Below are 19,666 nucleotides of genomic sequence, written 5' to 3'. Positions count from 1 at the left end.
TTGCCACTTGTGATACTATCGATTGTTTAACCATAGAATAATATTACATAATTACTAACTCCGCTCCGCAACAATTCGAATCGGGAGCCGAACTGGCCTCCCCTGGGTCTTAAATGGCGAAAACTTAAGGATGAACGGGGAGCGTCAGGACTGGCTGTCTCGCTCGAACTTACTTGCTCAACTATAAATCGATTTTATACACCTACACAACGAACAAATCGTTTCGTTGCATGCATGTTCATTAGTGTTGCCAAACTATCGATAATTAAAACAATACACGCGGTATGTAATTGTGTATTGGTCCTTGGGTGGTACGTATTTTTGCCTAATGCCTAGCGAAGCCATAAAAAAAGGTACCTCCTATTCATGGAAAAATATTCACTGAAGAGTGGGCAGCATCTAGCACATTCTAGCATCGTTTTATAATATTGCCGGAGCGTGACATTTAAATATGCAAATAAAAAACAATGCTATGGGGAAAGTTTTTTCTTCCACTACCTTTCCATTAAGTTTATCTAATTCTTGTTGTTTCTGGAGTTGAGTGTTGGAAATATAATTATATGCAAGCGTAATTTTTATGAAAAAGAAAATGAAAGGCTACCTACTTTGTCAAATTATTTTATTCACTTAACAGTAAAATCTGGGATGTTTTTATACAATAATTTCAAACTTTTGGAACAGAGCATGTCCATTATCATTAGGTTTTCTTTAACTCTGCATACATTTGAAAGAAATAGATTAACTTAAAAGTAGTGTCTAAATTACTGAACTTGCTCAGGTTGCTGAGTTAGAAGAAGCCCAAATCTCTTCTTAATTATAATCCTTTGTCTGGAGTACTTGTCTTCTGGAGAGAAACGGGCTGGAAACATAAAATTTAGATATTATAATTCAATTAATTATTGCAAGTAATATGAATATGCTACAATTATGTTTTATGGACAACATTTGGAACAATAGGTATTAATTGATTATTTATAATTGACGATAAGGTGCGCAAATACGTTATTGTGCAAACAGAATATAACTAATACCTGGATGGGCTGATAAAGTTGGCTTTCCGAACGGGTCAACAGTCTGAAAAATGATTAATAAATATTATTGTAGCTACAAAAGAACTGTAAATATACAAAAGACTGAAATTGAAATAGGTTACATTCGCTAAAGAAACACGCGAAAGTTTTAATTCTTACCGCCAACGTATACTGCCTGTCGCCATTTTCATTTAGGTAATATCTCAAATACATTATAGTATTTTTGATTATAGCGAAAATAATTTAATTGTATAGAATAAACAAGACCACGCAGTGAAATAGTGATAATTAATAACCTAACCTCGAAATTCGAGCAAAACAATTGTGTGTGACAGTGACACCTATCATTGCCAGCTTCCAAAAATATTTACCCTTACCCACGTCTTGTAATGAGTGACATTCGAGGCCACGTTTTCCAAAATTAAATAATATACATGGCGCTGTACAACTTTGCCTTCGCCCCTCATTAACTACGGAGACATTGCATGTTTTATTATTTATGGCGACTCATCCCGAGTTTGGCAGAGTATAATTTTTATCAAAACATATTTTTTGGAAAAATGTAATGAGGGACTTGCTTAACGATCTATATTGTTTTTAGTGAACGTAGCCTGGAATGTCCCTCGTTAAGGGGAAAATCCTGTATACTGGCAACCCATAAGTCATAAGATTTTTTTTAATTTGATTTAGAACTGATTAAGCTAATAAGCTTGGACATTTTCGATTATCCAGTCTTTTCGGCTCAAAAGTAGGTGAGTCAAGAAGAAAAAAAAAGTGATTGTGCGTGCTGTGCGCTGTGACGGCTTTTTAGCGGGAAACGGGAACGGGACGGTTGCTTTCTTCATTGAATAATCTAAATAATTAATACGAAGTGGTGTTTTGTGGTTGATGATCGCATTAAGTTAGTCGGAAGACATTCGCGAGTGTTATTATATTGGAGTATTCAATGAACAAAGTGTATCTGCCTATTTTCGCTTCGTGCTAGGAAGCCGCTTCATAGCTCAAAAGTTTATGCGGACTTTTGAGTTAATTCGTTTGGGGTTCGGAGTAGGAGTCTACTCCGAGGGTGGGGGCTTAGGTTTCATCATCATCATTCATCACCTTTCACCATTTCATTAATCATCAAGAAAAAAAATACGTCAGACATGGCTGTATGGGCATAGTTCCCTTTGCCTTACCCTTCGGGGAAAACCAAACCAAAAAAAAAAAAAAAAAATGTGCGCTGTGACATTGACGTACGTCAATATTATTTCTTGTTATTCGTATATTTCGTTGTACCTATATTATTTATTTGCTTGTGCTTGCACACTTTGCACAGACAGTTGGAGTAGTTGGACTGGGTTAGTTGGTTTGACCGTTTACATAATGCATTTTATTTAAATTGTTTACGTTGAGTTTGTGCCAGGGATATAGTAATTGTATTGCGATTTAGTCAGTGAGTCGTACGCGGTTGTAGCGAGTTGGCAGCAGTAGCAAGTTGTATTGCAATTATGATGCAGTAATAAAATAATTTTACAATAGCTTTATTTACTTACTAGAATTTAAAGAGTTGACTTCTTGTGGTTGTGGTCCGTATATATTATATACTAAAGTTTGTCCAAGCATAATTTTCAATTTACTTCAATACATTTTTTAATATATGAAATGTCTACTATTCTAAATGAAGACTTAGTTCGTAATTTAATTGCTAAAGCCGGCGTTCCACTAGTATTTAGAAGTTTTATAAAAGACTGGCCTCTATGCCAATGGGATAAGGAAAAATGGTGTTCCGTATTTGGAGATAAAGAAATTCCTTTCCGATGTATGAAAAAGAATTTTATGTCCGATGAGCCCTGTTGGGAGAGAAGATCTACAAAGAAGAAAATGACTTTCAAAAGTTTTGTAGATAACTTGCAGAGTAGTGAAGAGTGGATGTATTTTGATTATAAATATATGCATCAATGGTTTAATGGAGATAGTGATTTGTCTAAGGTAAAAATGTATTTAATTTTGATGAATTTTATTAGTTAGGTGTAAAAAGTTATTCAAAATACAGGTCCACTTAATTCAGTCTTGTATTAATATTGCATTTATTTATTGTTTTAATGATTTTTTTTAGAATGTATCATGGAAACAGTTTGGTTGTGCAGACAAGGGTATAGCAGACAGCACCCTGTGGGTGGGGAGCAGCGGGGCCCATACCCCCGCACATAAGGATACATATGGTGTCAATATAGTTGCTCAGTTGCATGGCAAGTAAGTATTGAATCTGAAAATTCAAAATGAGTTAATATTTTGAATAAAATATAACTTCTAAATTTGTCCCTCTGACTACTCTTTAAACTGTTGTTCATAAGCATGTAAAAAAATTTCAGAAAAAGATGGATTCTGTTTCCTCCAGAGACCGGTGGGCTGAAACCCACAAGAGTTCCATATGAGGAGTCCAGTGTCTACAGTGAACTCAACTTCTACTGCCCTCTCAATCTGGAACCTTTCAGTGGTTAGTCCTCAATTGTAGAAAAATTATTTGTTTTTAAGTTATATTTTTGCATCTTTAATTAAACATTTCTCATTAAACATTGGTGAAGGCCAAGGTGCATTGCAAAAATAAATACTAATATGTGAAAAATGTTCTGAATTATTTTATGATAGGAACTTCAGTCTCTTAAAACTGAGAGTCTCTTATTCTGAATTTTGACACATTAACAATTTTTATATTCTCTTAAATAGAGACTTAAGTTCAGTAGCAAGCACCAAAAGGTAACTTTAATCAATAATTGTAATCTTCTTCAAGTGACCTTATCTTCAAACAGTTTTGGCCTTATCTTCAAAAAGTTTATTGTTTAAATTTTTGCAGGTTTAGTAGGAGGTAGATTAGTGGAACTTAATGCGGGTGATGCGCTCTTTGTGCCCCAAGGTTGGTGGCATTATGTGCAAAATGTAGATCCTCTCAACATTACCATGAATATTTGGCTACCACACGTGAGTTCAGCTTACATTATCACATCTATATTAATTTATATATACTTGTAATGCTGTTAAGAAACATTGGGGTTATTTTGGTCTTTATTGCACATAAAACAGAAGATTTAGGTAACACACTGCTTCATCAGCTTCAAAAAAAGGAGATTAATTGACAATATGTTTTTTTTTACATCATACTCTGTACTATAGAACTAGACGTACTTTTTCCAGGAAAAGGACACTTCAACGCAAATTTCGGAGGCCCTTATCAAAATATTTGTTGCCCAAATCTGCAAGGATTTGCCCCAAGAAACGGCAAAACTCATTGTTAACCCTACAGAGGTGAGTGCATTTTCATAAAGCAGTTAACTAATAATATCTGTGTTAGTGTTAATAAGTTGCAATAGTTATTTTAATATTCTAGATTTGTCACGGGCCGAGAGCAAAGGAACCGCATTTAATGCCTTTGCGTTGTTCTCACAGATGAGCTAACGACGACGTACGATATAAATTATGTCATCCTTATTTTTGCTAAATGAATGCGACTCATTGGGTTGCTTCGCAGAATGATTTCATTATATGATGCGATAGACGATACACGCAAAATTAATAATAGATATGAGGCAACTATTAAAACAAGGTTTACCTTGTGCAAAAGAAGTTCTCAGAAATTCTCTACCGATTTAAGTAATGTATAAATGAAACATAACAAGGCATCAGGTGTAGGCAGCGGTGTTTTGTATGTAGGTACACCTACTCGTTATGTTTAAGTTGTATGTAATAGGCGGCGAGCCGTTTGCCAACAACCGAGTACAACAAATACTGGAAATCACGTGATATCAATACAAACTTGAATTTTATTGAAACTTTACGAGTTTCAATTCAGTGGTTTAATTCGACACTACTGTAACTTTGCATGTGCAGAGTGTAGCTTGTAAGTTGTCCATAATAAATAAATAAATAAATAAGTCAGGCGTTCTCCATTCAGGGCTATGATATTATGACAAAACACTATCATGTCTCACTAATGGCGAGTTTGATCCATCAATCCAATGACAGATCGTACAAGATGTTGGATTCAGTCAGGAAGCGCCACTAAACAGGCTCCATACCTTCCATATATATATATATATATATATATATATATATATATATATAGATATTCATTATATTTCAGGATGACTTATCAGACACGCCATTGGCAGTATTATTCTTGCAACTAGAGACAGTTGCGAACACATATTTAGACAATCGACGCAAGACGCGTCGTGCGAAACGACAGAAAACTTGCGAAGACGACTGTGCCGGCACCACCGTTACGCAGGAATTCGACTTGAAAAGTTTACTTGAAAATGAACTGAACCATTTAGAAATGGCTCAGAATATAACCAGTGAAGATCTGATTAATATATTGAAAGGTAATATCAGAGTGTATGCGAATTCAGAGGAAGCGCCTGATGATGAAGAAACGGACGGTGCTACATCTAGCATGTGTCTCACTAAGGCCGTCATAGACTCGTTCAGTCAGAGCAACGTCATAGAGCTGGTGAAGCAGAATCTATTTGCTCGATTGAGTTAAGCTTTTTCCATATGGTTTGTGATTTAGGTTAGATTATGTAAGCACAACGCAAGTCTGGTGATAAGTTAAAAGTGACTGCAATAATGTATATAAAATGTGATTTATAGATTTTAAACTTATAGTAATATTCATTTATCAGTAGAAAACTGCAGATTTTCTGATATTTTGTCCCGGCATCACTCCCGTAGTTGATGTTCCTATTCTTATTGAAATGAGATTATATAAACAAATTTTATCTATGGCACCTCAAGTTGCGCAAGAGTAAATTGGTGCCCTAAAATTTTGTCTCAATATGTGAATATTTAAAATAAAAGAATAGACTATTACAAATATGTTTTTTATTTGATAATTAATATCACATTATATTTGATTTGCGGCTATATTTCTTAATTTATCAGTTTCACAATTTTATAACAATTTTTGTTTTCAGTCTCAAGATTTTTCACTTACATTTTGTTTGCACGCTTATATTTATAGTCATTTCAGACTGATACGGTTGTTTTAGCGTGTAGTGAACCGACTATTCTCTTGAGTAGGTGCAAGTGTTTTTACTTCTTGAACGGGAACTCGGGGTGTTTGTCGACGTTGATGAAGAAGCTGAAGTCGCAGATGCGGCCCTGCTCGCCGCGGTCCAGCGCGGATAGTTCTGACATCTCGCTCTCACTCAGCTCAAAGTCCCAAACCGATATATTCTGTAAAATACAAACACAAATTATTTAACAACAGTCTTCCATTGTACGAACAGACAGCAACAGAAGTTAACACAAGTACCTACCCTATTTCCATACAAAGTCCGTAGAACTTTCTCGTTTTGACATTTGATAAAAAGTATCTCTAGGCTAGGTTGTCTTTTAGCCTATTGCTCAAAGGCAATATAGTCGTTACAGTGAAATAGTACCTGTTTGATTCGTCCGGGGTCGGTGCTCTTGGGGATGACGGCGACCCCGCGCTGCAGCGTGTGCCGGAGCAACACTTGCGCGGGCGAGCGCGCATGCGCCGCCGCCGCGCGAGTCACCGGCGGTAACTGCAGCAGGTCGGGGTACTCGCGCCTGGACGCGACACACGTGTTTTAGATAAAACGCATACACTACAAATAACATATACGAAGTATGTCGTATATACAATGCTAAATCAGATATTCATCTCAAAATATTTGTGCCCCGTTAAAAATATAGCTTGACACAGAAATACCAGGAAATACCTACTATTGTCATAGCACGCAAGCTAGTTTTAGATAGAGCTATTAGGTCGCGTACCTATTAGTTGTCAGTGAATATGAAACCTACGCTCAGTCAGTCGGACCGTTAGTTTCATAGTCGCCGCGCCGTCATAATCGCTACCACACGCGGCTGCTCGATGCCGTCAGATCGCTTCTAGTCTCACCCGGTCTTTTCGGCGAGCATGTCAGCGAGGGCCTTGGATCCCAGCGGCGAGTAGGCCACGACGGGAATACCACGCGCCGCCATCGCCGCCACCAGCGCCGGCTGCTGGCATAGCGCATGTACTTCCACCTGCAGTGCGGCTGGCACGGACACCGCGCTCAAGCGCGACACCTGCTCGACGTTCATGTTCGATACCCCCACGTGACGCACGCGGCCTGTCTCCTTTAGCTTCAGCACTGCCTGGAACAAATAACGTTACCGCTGTAACCTGCTCATTAAACATCTAAAACATTTATATTATCTAGATTTAGGATCATCAGAGAACATTTATTAAGTTCTAATAACGTATCGCCACTTTGGAACATGTTATAATACATTCGACTCGTATCTCAACCCTTAGGCCTATGGTATATAGGTCAACTGTCACACTACTTGATCTTGTAGTTTTCAGTCATTTATTCGTTTTCGAGGAATGTTACCTAAGGAATTAAAAGTTGTAGAATGAGGCTCAAGAATCGCATTCGGTTTTGCCGATGTTTGCTTTCGTGCTATTTTCAGGCGTCAAGCTCGAACATCAAACGAAGTGTCCTTTGACACAGTTAAACAGTTTGTTTAATGACCAGTTTAATATATAAAACATCCTATTTGTAGTAGGTCTGCCTATTTGTAGGGGGCTGATGATGATGATGATTTGTAGTAGGTCACCTACAACAATTGACAAAAATAAGCTTACACATTAATTTAGCAGACAGCGACGATACATGAAAATTTCTCCTCGTCCGCACAACCTGTTTGGTGGTTTCGTTATGCGGTCTACGGCCGTGATTGATTCCAAAGGCGCATCGTTGATGGTGAGGGAAGCGTTCGTTGGAGACTTCAGCATACTTCTCAGAGAACTCGGCCTGCTTGCACTGACGCGTTTATCGGGTACACTGACCACGACTACGTCGTCATTCTTTACGTTGCCCGGTATGCTATTTTTATGCCTTTTTCTAGAAAATGTGTGCATCATAACTTTGAATACATTCTGTTTTTGACGACATTTTAAACTAAGAGCACTGTTGTTGATAATATTATTAGGCGTAAGAATACTTCGTTCTGTTAGTACGTGGTTAAATATTTCCAGGCTGGACTGGGCGTTGAACTGACTTGCAAAGTTACGCGTCTTAGTTTCGTTGGTCAAAGTAGAGACCGGTTTTGTCTTGACATCACAGAGCACACCGTGGTTTGCATGTTTCACCACGCCGCCGGCGCCAGCACCGGCACTTTCCGCTGCCGGCTTTGCTTTGGAATGTTTCTTTGATTTGAACCATGAGAATGTGTAAGTTGAATGAATTCTCTTTTTCTTCAACTTTAATTTACGTATCGGATTAGGAGGTGCGAACTTTAATTGGCTGCAAGTGTCCTCTACGGAATTAAAATCTCTTTCCTTAGTTAGGTTTAATCCAGCGTGGCTTCCGAACTCTTCATTTTTACATGAAAACAGACACTTGAGGGATGGACGACTTTCCTTGCTAATCACTTTGTTTTTGTTGGCTGATGCTGTTCCTTTGCGAGCGCCTCTCTGCCGGGGTTCACATGTTTTGATTGCTTTACTATTTTTTTGCAATCTTACCTTTGGACCGGCTAATGTAGGCAGCACTGGTGAAATCTTAGTGGACTTTTTTATTATAATTGTATTCATGTGTTTGTAGCGAAACGTCATTCATACCTATTAATATTTAACTCTTTGATCTAATAGAGCAAAGTAATCATGTACGGAAGACATGATGTACGTTTCTCATCCTCCTACTCCTTGAGTAAACGTGGATAATAACGACATATCGTGGACGTATATATTGGTGAAAACTACTATTACATTTGCGGTTCGTTTTGCTGACGGATATGACAAGTATTTTTCTTCTGTCTTGTCAATGTCAAAGGTACAAGGAAGAAGGTATTCTCAATTCTAAAAAGGTTTAGGTTTGACAAGAAAATTAATTATCGATTTAGTATTTTTTAATGTATTTCTTACCATAGCTTGCAATACTTTGGCGTAAAACTTGGGAGATTTTTTATTAGGCTTCAAGTTTTTATGTAAGTTTAGAATACTCATAAGCGACGCGTCGAGGTCCAGCGGTGGGAATATGAGTGTGGAGGCGGCAGTTAGGTCGATGGTGTCGTAGGAGGCAGCGGCCGCGCCCGCGGGGCCTAGTTCGGCGCTGCCGCAGGGCGCGCCCACCGAGTCGCCTCCGCCCGTGCAGCACGGACATATAAACTTAACCAATTGCCATTTCTTCCAAAACAAGCTTTTCTTCGGCAAAGATCTTGGAAAAGCGGTCACTGATGTGCTAATAGTTTGCCTTTTATCTTCGGCCACAATCGGTAGCTCTAAGACGCTCTCTAAATGCTCTGGTTCCGTTAAGAGAGCACTAAAATCTGTTGGCTCAAAGTTTTCTTGTCTCTTACTGAGATATGCTTCTTGTAAATCGAAAACATCCTGAGGTGCTTCCTTCACTATAGGAGATCTGTAAACTTTAGACCAGGCAAGAGAGTATTTAATTTTAGCAAACTTCAATGGCTTCGTCTTAGAAGAAATTTTTCGAGGCGATTTCTTACGTTCCATAGACTTGAATACTTTGCTTGGTTTAATTTTGTTTACTGTAACTTTCGGGACATTTTTTGGAAAGCTACAGTCCTTGTAAACTTCATCGCTGCGATAAAATGAGTTCACTTCAAGTTCTTTGAAATTCTGTTGTATTAGTTCTTTATCAGTTTTAGGATAGTCGTTAAAATTGTCGAAGTAAACTATACCCATTTTCCCAAAGTCTTGCTTAATATTTTATATTACTATGAAAACTTGAATATTTTGTTACAAAAAAAAACATTTTTAATAGTTTGACACTACTTAATGAATTTGACACCCCACAACGGGACAGGGAATGTTATAAAGTCGATGTCATGTTGGCGCTGTCATAACCATTTTGTTTTAAAATGTAAACCTGTTAGTGTAATATAAAGGCGGTTTTATTAAATATTACTCGCGTGTTTTTCTGAGACTTTCTTTGAATCAACAGTAATACTTAGATACAAAGGAACGCCCCGCACCAACACGAGCTTGGTTTATTTAAGCCTTTACGGAGTAAAGGAGCGCGCGAGTACTGTCTGTCTCGCTTGCTCGCGTGGGTAGGACGGCACACGGCAAGAACGAGATTTTCGCATACATAATATTTTCTTATTTTTAACTGTCGGATTCTGCTGAATGAAGGACTTTCCAGGCTACGTTCCTTAAAAACAATATAGACGGCGCTGAACAGATTTTCCTTCGTTTAACCTTATAATTTCATGGATAACAGACATAATAATAATAATGCATCTTTTATCTTTGTTTTTGGATATAAATGATGGACCTTTTTATTACACCCAGGCACATACACCTTCCACTCGTTATTATTCTAATCAAACTAAAGAGAAGCAATATAAGTAGGTTAACATAAACAGCCTATATACGTCCCACTGCTGGGCACAGGCCTCCCCTCAATCAACCGGAGGGGGTATGGAGCATACTCCACCACGCTGCTCCAATGCGGGTTGGTGGAGGTGTTTTTATGGCTAATAGCCGGGACCAACGGCTTAACGTGCCCTCCGAAGCACGGCATCATCTTACTTTTTCGGACAATCAGGTGATTCAAGCCTGAAAAGTCCTTACCAAACAAAGGACAGTCTCACAAAGTGATTTTGACAATGTCCCCATCGAGAATCGAACTGGGACCTCCAGATCGTGAGCCTAACGCTCTAACCACTAGACCACGGAGGCTGTTAAATGTGATCCAAATATCAAGCAACAATTATTTTTACATATGCTTCTGCCATTACTTTGTATTTTACAATAATTATGTACCCAAGTATTGAGAAAATAGGTAAATATCACGTTAAAGCAGCACGACGCCGCCATCTATATTGTTTTTGGTGAACGTACCCTGGAAAGTCCCTTATTTACAAAAATATGAAGGAGTGAACTGAAACCGGGGAACTCATCATAACTCATGCAAGTTTACCTTCCAAAGCGCCAGTAAGTCGGTGGAGTTGTCGACTCTCATACTGCCGTCAGGGTTCTTGGGGTGCAGGTCTCCGGGCACATGCTCGAACGCGAACGGCGTGTGGATTAGGTACATGTCCACATAGTCCAGCCCCAGGTCTTTCAGCGATGCGTCAAAGTACTCTTGCACCAATTCTGGTCGGTTGCCTGTCGTTATAAAAGGCAAACATTATTGTAAGTTTCTTTGCTCGTTTACTTTACGCAGGAAAAATTACTCCAACAATGTCTCAAGTCTGGTGTATGTTGTGTAGTAGATAAGTGTTGACACTCGTCATTAATAGAACGTATTGTGTAGGTATATATGTTGGTAAATTGACGCAATACAGTTTAATTTATTCAACGTAATTTAATTTAAGTTAATTAGGACATAATGCTAAATGCAACAGCGGCCTGCAGCGTTGCTTATACCTGCCTATAGCATCACCATCATCAGCCGGAAATCGTCCACAGACCTCCCCCCAGACTCGCCACAATGACCGATTCTCAATGACCTATAGTAGGTATACCAAGAGGGAATATATGGCGAGTAATGGATGGGATTTTGTGTAAAGCTACAATCCAAAAAAAAAAAATAAACATAACTACATACCTCCAGGTGGAAGCTTCGTGACGACGAAGAGCTCCTTCCTGCGGTGAGAGTCGTCTCCAATCCAGCGGCGCAATGCGCGGCCCAACGCCGCCTCGTTCTCATACGCGCGGGCCGTGTCGAAGTGCCGGTACCCCGCCGCTAGCGCAGACTCCACCGCTTTCTCCAGTACCGAGTCTGATGCCTTCAAAACATACTAGACTTTGAGCTACCTAAGCTTAATATTATCGACACACACACAAATCCATGCTTACTTCCCACCGGAGTAAGCAGAGATTATGGATTTCCACTTTCTACGATACGCATACGGTGACTTCTATCGTTTGAGCTGGATGACAAATCTCAGCAACCTTGGTGTCAGGTTTATTTATTAAGCCGCCATAGGCCCACGATATGGCTCATGTAACGATTACGTACTTATATCAGTAAGTAGGTAGTAACCGGGACCAACGGCTTAACGTACGTTCCGAAGCACGTGTCTTCTCTAAAATAAGTCTACACGGTGGTAATCTGTCGGCCTACGGTTCATCATTATCTATCTAGGACGTTATATCAACAATAAAGGCTTAGAAACAAGAAGCAACACTCTTGCTTGTTTCTTTTACACCTCTTTTCTAGACAAATAAATTCTAGGCATAAGGCATATTCTTTTTTACAACTTTTCGCCCGCATATTTTGACATGCCTAATCAATAATTTGATTGGTGCCAAAAAATATTCAAAATGGAATATAAATCATTCTTTCAACTCACAAGCTAAAAAATGGGTTCGATTCGTACAAATTATATGTGTTCGAACCATCGCGGCCACATTACTCATATGGTCATCATGAAAAATGACTTCTGAGCCTCGACCATGTCCAGAAGTAGACCCACCAGAGCAGCCGCCTAGCCCCATAAACAAAAAGCAAGACAGATCACCAGAAGGTTACACTAGTAATGAGAATGCAGTAATACATCAAGACAACCTAATGGTTACTCAAAGTATTCCAGTGTTACCGCAAGAGACACCAGCTGTCAACAAACCAGAAAACCAGGCCCAATCGCAAGCTGATCCGTCTAAACAAGACGCCCTGCCTAAACAAGACGCCCCACCTAAACAAGACGCGCTACCTAAACAAGACGCTCTATCTAAACAAAATAGTCAGTCTAAACAAGAATTCCCACTTATCAAACAACAATATCCACTAGTAAAACCACAACATGTGTTATCTAATCATGACTCGGCAGCATTACCGAAGGTCGGCATTACAGAACCGAGTTCAGAAGCAATTGAGAAACATACTGTAGAAATCCATGAGATTCCACCCTTTCGTCCCCCACACTCTGAAGTACGTGCGGATCCTCGCCATCATCCAGATGTTTGCTCCGAGTGCGGTCATGATATTACTCCGGAACCAGAGAAATGCGCCGAGTGCGGTCGGGTCGTGACACCCCCACCCAACACTTGCACCGAATGCGGTCAGATCATACCGCCTCCACCGGAACTATGCCCGCAGTGTGGCCAAACCATACGAGCTGAGCCCGAGCGGTGTACCGAGTGCGGCCAGCTTTTGCCTCGACGCTGGTCGTTGGATTTTGAGACAGCGTTCAAGAACCTCGCTCGAGCTTATGAGAGTAATACAGGGTATATGTTTAGCGACAAGTGGTCCCGCGACGGCAGCTCGTGTCACGCGTCCACGTCGCGCAAATTGTCGCAATCCAGCGGCGACTACGACAGCGATAACGGCTCCTACTGCAGCGACTGCTCCTGCAGCTCCAACACATACTCGGTGATCTGTGAGAAGCCTTGCGTCATAGCGGACTCCGCCACTTTACTTCAAAAGTCTAAGTGGCAGGCCTTTCGCAATTATTTCCGACGGATAAGACGACGGAAACGTATAAAATGTCGTAAGAATGACTGTAACAAAAAAGCTTCTTCCTATAAAGAAGAAGACAATATTGTGACACTAGCAGGAACGCAAGAATCTAATCAGACTGTATCAGCCCAGGACTAATTTTATGTTTGTTTAATCATTCACTGAATATAAGCAAATTGATCTCTAACATAATTTTTCTCGTGCCTTTTCACCTGATCAAATTGAAATATTTAGATCATTAAAAAAAATTTCAAATCTGCCAGCAAGCGTTGAAAACTTACAAGTTTTTCGAAGTTATGGATATAATTTATTTTTAATGCGCACTTTTGACTGACTTCAGTTATAATTTACAGTCAATTAATTACATTAATTACACTTAGTTAACTTGTATTGTAACTGGCGTGAGAACTAACATACTTATTTCTCACGAGAGCATTCACCTTTCAAAAATAAGAATCCCTAATACTGTAAGACGTACCTATGTTCACGCTATACGCCTTTTGTGCGGTGGATGAAGAGAATTCGGTGGCTTGCCAAATAAATACCTAGGTATTCCTACCTTTCATTCTTCCGTACCGTTATCGTATCTTTTGGCAACTCGTATTTTTAGAATTTAGACACTGCATGCGAATGTAAATGAATATTGAAACATAGTTCTTAACATTGCTTCTGATGTTCTGTGCCATTAAGTATTTGCATTGTTTATAATTTTTACAATACAGCCTGTATTATCGTACGTCCTGCTGGGCACGGGCCACTCTTCAATCAACCGGAGGGGTACGAAGAATACTCCACCATGTTCCACTGTGGGTTGTCTGACCCAGAGTATAAATGCCTTACATAAAACATATTATACACGTCCATTACATAAACCGTGACTACAATAGCCATTAAATAATAATAAAGCGATTAACGATAACGGAAAACATAAACATACTTAGGTATTTACTAACAGAAAACATACATACATACATAAACTCACGCCCGTAATCCCAAATGGGGTGGGCAGAGCCACAAGTAATCAAAGACAACTTGCAGCCACTGTTGATACGAAGTCCTAAGATGGATATACTAACAGAAAAATATAAGTTTAAATTTAACTTACCTGCCAAGTCCCGAAACCGACCATCGGCATACGATCTCCGTTGTCCAATTCAAAGTACTGTTTGATAGGCATTATAAACTTTTAAAGAAGCTGGATATTTTAAGCAATTAAATTTTATATTCTATATTCAATTGTTATAAAGGTGCGATCAAGTTGTAGTCGGGCCGACGAGCCACAGCACAATGCAGCTGTGGAGAGCGGCTGCGTGCGACCCAGTATTGCAGTGCGTAGCCTTGACGTGGTCGTACCTATAGGTACCTAAGGTACCGGTTACCGCAAAAAGTAACGGGAACCACGCAGCTTCCTAAATTGAATTTACGTGGGTATTATGTGAAAATGTTGTTTTGGTTACTCTATATATATACCCGGTAATGATAAATAAGTGCAGGTAACTTACGTAGGTATTCTTACTATGTTTTGTCAACGTATTTACTTATTTCTACGTGGGTGATGGGGTTTGTTTTGACTACACCACAGTCATTATACCTATTTTTGACTGCAAGTTGCAAGACTTGAATCGCTGGCTCTAATACCTCCTGTGATTCTATGAACATACAATTAACAAAAGTAACAGGAATATACTTATTACAGGAACAAAAAACACAAAGCATCTGCCATCTACCAAAGATGGTATCGTTCCAAACAATTACTAATAGCGGTTACATCTTCAGAAGTAGATACAGATAAAGAAAGCAGTATTTGTACGTATTGCGTATTATCCCGCAATCCCTCCACTTGAAGCTACTGAATGTTCCACAATAAAATACTGCGACACTTCAGCAATTCACCCAGATTGCTATGATAAACGGTTAACGACCCTCGGTTACGTTACAAATGTTTAGAATTAGATAACTCGAGTTCTGTTGTTGTATAATATGCGTAGCTTACCAATGTTTATACACTATTTGCTCATCTTTATAATGAATTTATAAATATGGATATGATAAGAATATATATATTTTTTTATTAATTACGCTTACTATTAAAAGTCGCGCGTCTGTCAAGTATTCTGGAAAAATATGTAGGTAGGCGATTTGTTTTTAATAATGTCAGACAAATTCGCCGATATCGTCAGCATCACCGACTGAAAAGGGTCATTCGAGAGCTCTACATTGTAGGTGCGGAACCTAAAATAAAAAGAAGTAACTGCAACACAAACTAATTAAGCTTTCCAAGAAGATATCAACAATGAAATCATTAACGAATATTTCCCAAACATTAACAATCTGACAAGGGAAGTACGTGCCGCGTACCCAAATGCAATTTTAATTTGCTACTCAAAAGAGTATCAAGTTCCATATTAGTAATAGCATATAAGTTACAAATTAATTTTCCCACATACCCTTAAAGTAATAACATCCTTTTGTGTGCAAACAGTATCGTTTTACAATACATTTTGTGAATGGGGCGACGTCACAACACTTGCGGGTTCATTGGTGCGAGCGTCCCATTGATCATGGGCGCTGATACCATCTCTACCGCTGTACATTTAGGGGTGCAATATGAGGCGGGGCTTGTGTAAGTCCCTCCCTCTATTGTGCAAGTATCTCCTAAGGGTAGACGGGATAATATCGTTGGTCATTCGGCAAGATCATGGACGTATCTCCGGTCCAGTCGGGGTCTAAGTGCAATTCTGATTTCAGCATAGAGCGTATACTGAGTGACGAACCTAAGCCCCGCGAAGACAGTGTTGAAGCTCCAAGTTGGCTTTGCTGCACGAGATACCAGCCTCCGCGGATTCCACGTCAGTATTCTACTTCATTATCACAAACGAAACTTCTAAGCCTTGTGGTTGACTAGAAGGCGCTCTGTCAATTATTACTATATCTAGGTCATTCTAGGTATTAGCCTACATCATCTCACTGCAAAGCAAAGACCTCTCTTCTTTTCTTCCACTTCTCCCGATATTGAGGTTTTGTCTTTCCAATCTAACTCATATGCATCTTTTTTTTCCGCGGTCGGCTACGAGACGCCTCTTGGCATTTGGCACCCAGTCTGTGGTCTTCTTTGCCCACTTTACCTATATATATGTAATATTTAGATTCTATACTGGATATCTATGGAGTAATGAAGGCGATTACTCCACCGACAAGAGCGCACTCTTAAATAAAGTGACAGAGACTGGAGGTTAAAGATGCTTCGTGGAAATCTGCTAGTTGCAGTTTTAACTTCTGATTTTCGACTTGGTAACATTATCTGTTTATGACAAGAGTTTTAGAAAGTCTGGGAGTTATCAATTGTCAGCCGTAGGTAAGGTAAGTAGACAAAGAACGCTGATGAACTGCATGCGCCATGCGTCGTCACACGATAACGGCTTCGTAAATTATTTACTAAAATCGGTACCTACTACTGATATTTTTCGATTGTAACTGAGTTAATATCAAGTGAAAATTGCAAGTTGTCTTCCCACACGTGCAGTCACCTGTTTAATGAAGTATTACCTTAATCACTCGACAAGTAGATACTTAGTGCATTAAGATTCTTTAACTTATTGCTTTTGAAATGGTGACAAATGTTCCTAATTAAGTAATGGATTGCCTCCCGCTATCTTACGGGTCAAACAAAAGTTATCCTGCTTTTCCTATCGACCATTGCGTTGTTTACGCTTTGCAAGTGTAATCTACTGACTGCAGTTGTTTGTACCTCGCAATTTTGATTGTGAATGTGAGAGACCTCGTACGTACCTACATCACGCCCGTAATCGGAGTAGTCGATACAGCCGAATTATCTACTTCTTGTTTCCGTAGCTACATGCAGCATTAATAGGTATACAATTTAAAAAAGAGAATTCTTATCGTCTATAAATTATCTCAAAACGACGTAGTTGCAATAGGGTACTGAGGTAGGTTATTACTGTTTCTCGATATTCTAAAAGTAGGCTTGTAGCTAGTTGGTAGGTATTGTATATTTTCTATTATATGTGCAATATACACGTACAAGTATAATTCAAGCTCAAAATAAAATTCATCCTCCAATGCACGGACCCACAACTCCAATATGGTAATAAATTCTAATTTCTACACTGCATACCTGAAGGATGATTTTAATAAAATACGTATATCTACTATACTTCTTATCATCGCAACCGAGTTTAGGTTGAACAAAATGCCTACGAGTTCATTGAAATTTGAATTTGGAACATTAATAGTAAGAATTAAAAAAACTTATATATTCAAAGAGAATATAATTTCTGTTGATTTTTACGAAACATAAACTTGCGAGGAGTTTCGAATTTTTGATGAGAAGTGTACTTATATGGGTTATCGCATCTCCCATATAGGTACATAGTCCCATATAGATAATTCATCACGCTGAAGAAGGTCAAATCATTTTGCTTGCTTGCATTTGTTTTTCCAGCACCACTTCTAAGCCAGTATAGAAATTATTTATTATTATAATATAATAATGGCCCCGATTCCTGGAGACACCGTCTAATTTTATTTTAAGTTATATCCGTCATTTTCATATCCGTCGAAAAGGAAAGGGACGGATGATTCACAGCTCTTAATTTTAGGAAGAATGAGTAAATTAATGTGTCGAGTTATTGACTGACGTAAAATTTTTAGACGGTTGGTTTAGATTTGTGCTTAAAATTGACGTGTGTTCCATAAATTTTATGCTTGTCGATTACCCGTCCCTTTCCTTTTCGGCGGATAAAAAAATGACAGATATAACTTAAAATAAAATTAGATGGTATTTACAGGAATTAGCACCAATATTAGTATAACAACTACTACATCAATACGTTGTTTATTCCGCAGGTCCAGCGAACAGTACCGGGTGCCGCGCCCGGCGGTCGGGGCGGCACGCGCGAGTGCCGTTCACGGCTGCGCAGGCGGCGGCGCTGGAGGCCGCGTACTCGCGCGCTCCGTACCTCGCGCCGCCCGCTCTGCGCGCCCTTGCCGCCGCGCTGCAACTCCGTGACGACAGAGTAATACCTACTTCCTTATCAACTTGTCAGGTTTAGGCGCCAATTTATCTATTATTGACACGCAGTCTCGATAGTTTGTCTGCGATCGTCTAGCTACGAATTAGTAGCGACGCGGACGTTATTTAAATTTAATTAAAGCCACACTACAGTTGTATGAAATACAAAAACCCACACGAATTACGAGAGAGCCGCACTCTTTGGTATACCAGGCAGAAACCAAACTTTGTGCATTTAGGGCATAACGCTTTAATGCTGTTGCCTATTTATAAAATCACACCTATTATCTCAAATGATAATTTTACTATTCCAGATAAAAATTTGGTTTCAAAACAGGCGTGCTAGAGAAAGAAGAGAGAAATGCGCGACGATAACGCCACCTCAAGCTGTGACGTTACCTCCGACGACCATGTCGCAAGGTGCTGTGATTTCCCCAAACTCATTCATGCGTCAATCTAATGATGCCTTGAGTACTCCGGAGGACTTATCAACCTCAACCCTGAGTCTTACGTCATATTATAATCACAATGGATCTTTTAGTGACGGGTCCGATGACGACAGGAACACTGAAAACAGACCTGAGACTCCTTTAGATATTGAGACCGTAGAAGATGAAATATAAATTATAAATAAATTAATAGTATATTATGTTCATGCTGTGATGATTTGTACAAATATTATTCGAAATATATTTATAAGAAAATCTTACTGTTTTCTTTTTATTTTGTATCATTAATAAGTTTTATAACTTATTAACTAATAATAGATGTAATAACATCAAATAGACTAAGATTGAGAAGGGAATGTTAAGTTGGTTTGGACACATAGAACGGATGAAGGGTCATAGTATTGGTGGTAGGGCTGGCAGAGGAAGACTTAGAAGGATGTACAGTACACTGACCAAATTGGAAATGTCCTTAGAAAAGGTTCAGTACGATTTACTCTGACCGGCGTGCGTTTGAAACGATTGATGAATGTGGAGGAAGCAAGAGAAGTATGTCAGGAACGATGTTAATAGAACTCCATAGTCGCAGCTTACCCCCGTGGGAAGTAGGCGTGAGTTTATGTAAATTTAATATACATCAAATAAATTTACGATAGGTTCTGAATATTAAGGAGTTGGTCTCTAGAGGATAACTATCCCGGCACGAATGTAATTTGGCTGTAAACCTTCGGA

General features: G+C 39.2%; 4 protein-coding genes across 4 annotated transcripts; 2 read left to right on the top strand and 2 right to left on the bottom strand.

Moving 5' to 3' along the window:
• Positions 1-602: 602 nt before the first annotated feature.
• LOC126374818 (H/ACA ribonucleoprotein complex subunit 3) lies at positions 603-1,386 on the bottom strand. The gene is made up of 3 exons (XM_050021543.1): positions 1,191-1,386; positions 1,032-1,074; positions 603-859 (listed from the first exon to the last, which is right to left on the bottom strand). The coding sequence occupies exons 1-3, from the start codon at positions 1,242-1,244 to the stop codon at positions 762-764; spliced, it is 195 nt and encodes a 64-aa protein (XP_049877500.1). The 5' UTR covers positions 1,245-1,386; the 3' UTR covers positions 603-761.
• Positions 1,387-2,283: 897 nt separating this feature from the next.
• LOC126374793 (HSPB1-associated protein 1) lies at positions 2,284-5,699 on the top strand. Its single transcript, XM_050021511.1, has 6 exons — positions 2,284-3,002; positions 3,130-3,266; positions 3,386-3,510; positions 3,868-3,992; positions 4,206-4,316; positions 5,152-5,699. Exons 1-6 carry the CDS (start codon positions 2,676-2,678, stop codon positions 5,551-5,553), a joined length of 1,227 nt encoding a protein of 408 aa, XP_049877468.1. The 5' UTR covers positions 2,284-2,675; the 3' UTR covers positions 5,554-5,699.
• A 175-nt stretch (positions 5,700-5,874) lies between these two features.
• Positions 5,875-14,761, bottom strand: LOC126374800 (aldo-keto reductase family 1 member A1-like). Its single transcript, XM_050021522.1, has 6 exons — positions 14,562-14,761; positions 11,603-11,783; positions 10,973-11,160; positions 6,937-7,175; positions 6,452-6,602; positions 5,875-6,245 (listed from the first exon to the last, which is right to left on the bottom strand). Exons 1-6 carry the CDS (start codon positions 14,631-14,633, stop codon positions 6,102-6,104), a joined length of 975 nt encoding a protein of 324 aa, XP_049877479.1. The 5' UTR covers positions 14,634-14,761; the 3' UTR covers positions 5,875-6,101.
• A 3,055-nt stretch (positions 14,762-17,816) lies between these two features.
• Positions 17,817-19,144, top strand: LOC126375073 (homeobox protein zampogna-like). The gene is made up of 3 exons (XM_050021916.1): positions 17,817-17,841; positions 18,323-18,492; positions 18,803-19,144. Exons 1-3 carry the CDS (start codon positions 17,817-17,819, stop codon positions 19,109-19,111), a joined length of 504 nt encoding a protein of 167 aa, XP_049877873.1. The 3' UTR covers positions 19,112-19,144.
• The last annotated feature ends 522 nt before the right edge of the window (positions 19,145-19,666 follow it).

Source organism: Pectinophora gossypiella, chromosome 18 (assembly GCF_024362695.1).
Source record: "Pectinophora gossypiella chromosome 18, ilPecGoss1.1, whole genome shotgun sequence".
NCBI classification, from domain to species: domain Eukaryota; kingdom Metazoa; phylum Arthropoda; class Insecta; order Lepidoptera; family Gelechiidae; genus Pectinophora; species Pectinophora gossypiella.
The sequence above is the reverse complement of the archived record's forward strand: the minus strand, read 5'-3'. Positions and strand labels throughout refer to the sequence as shown.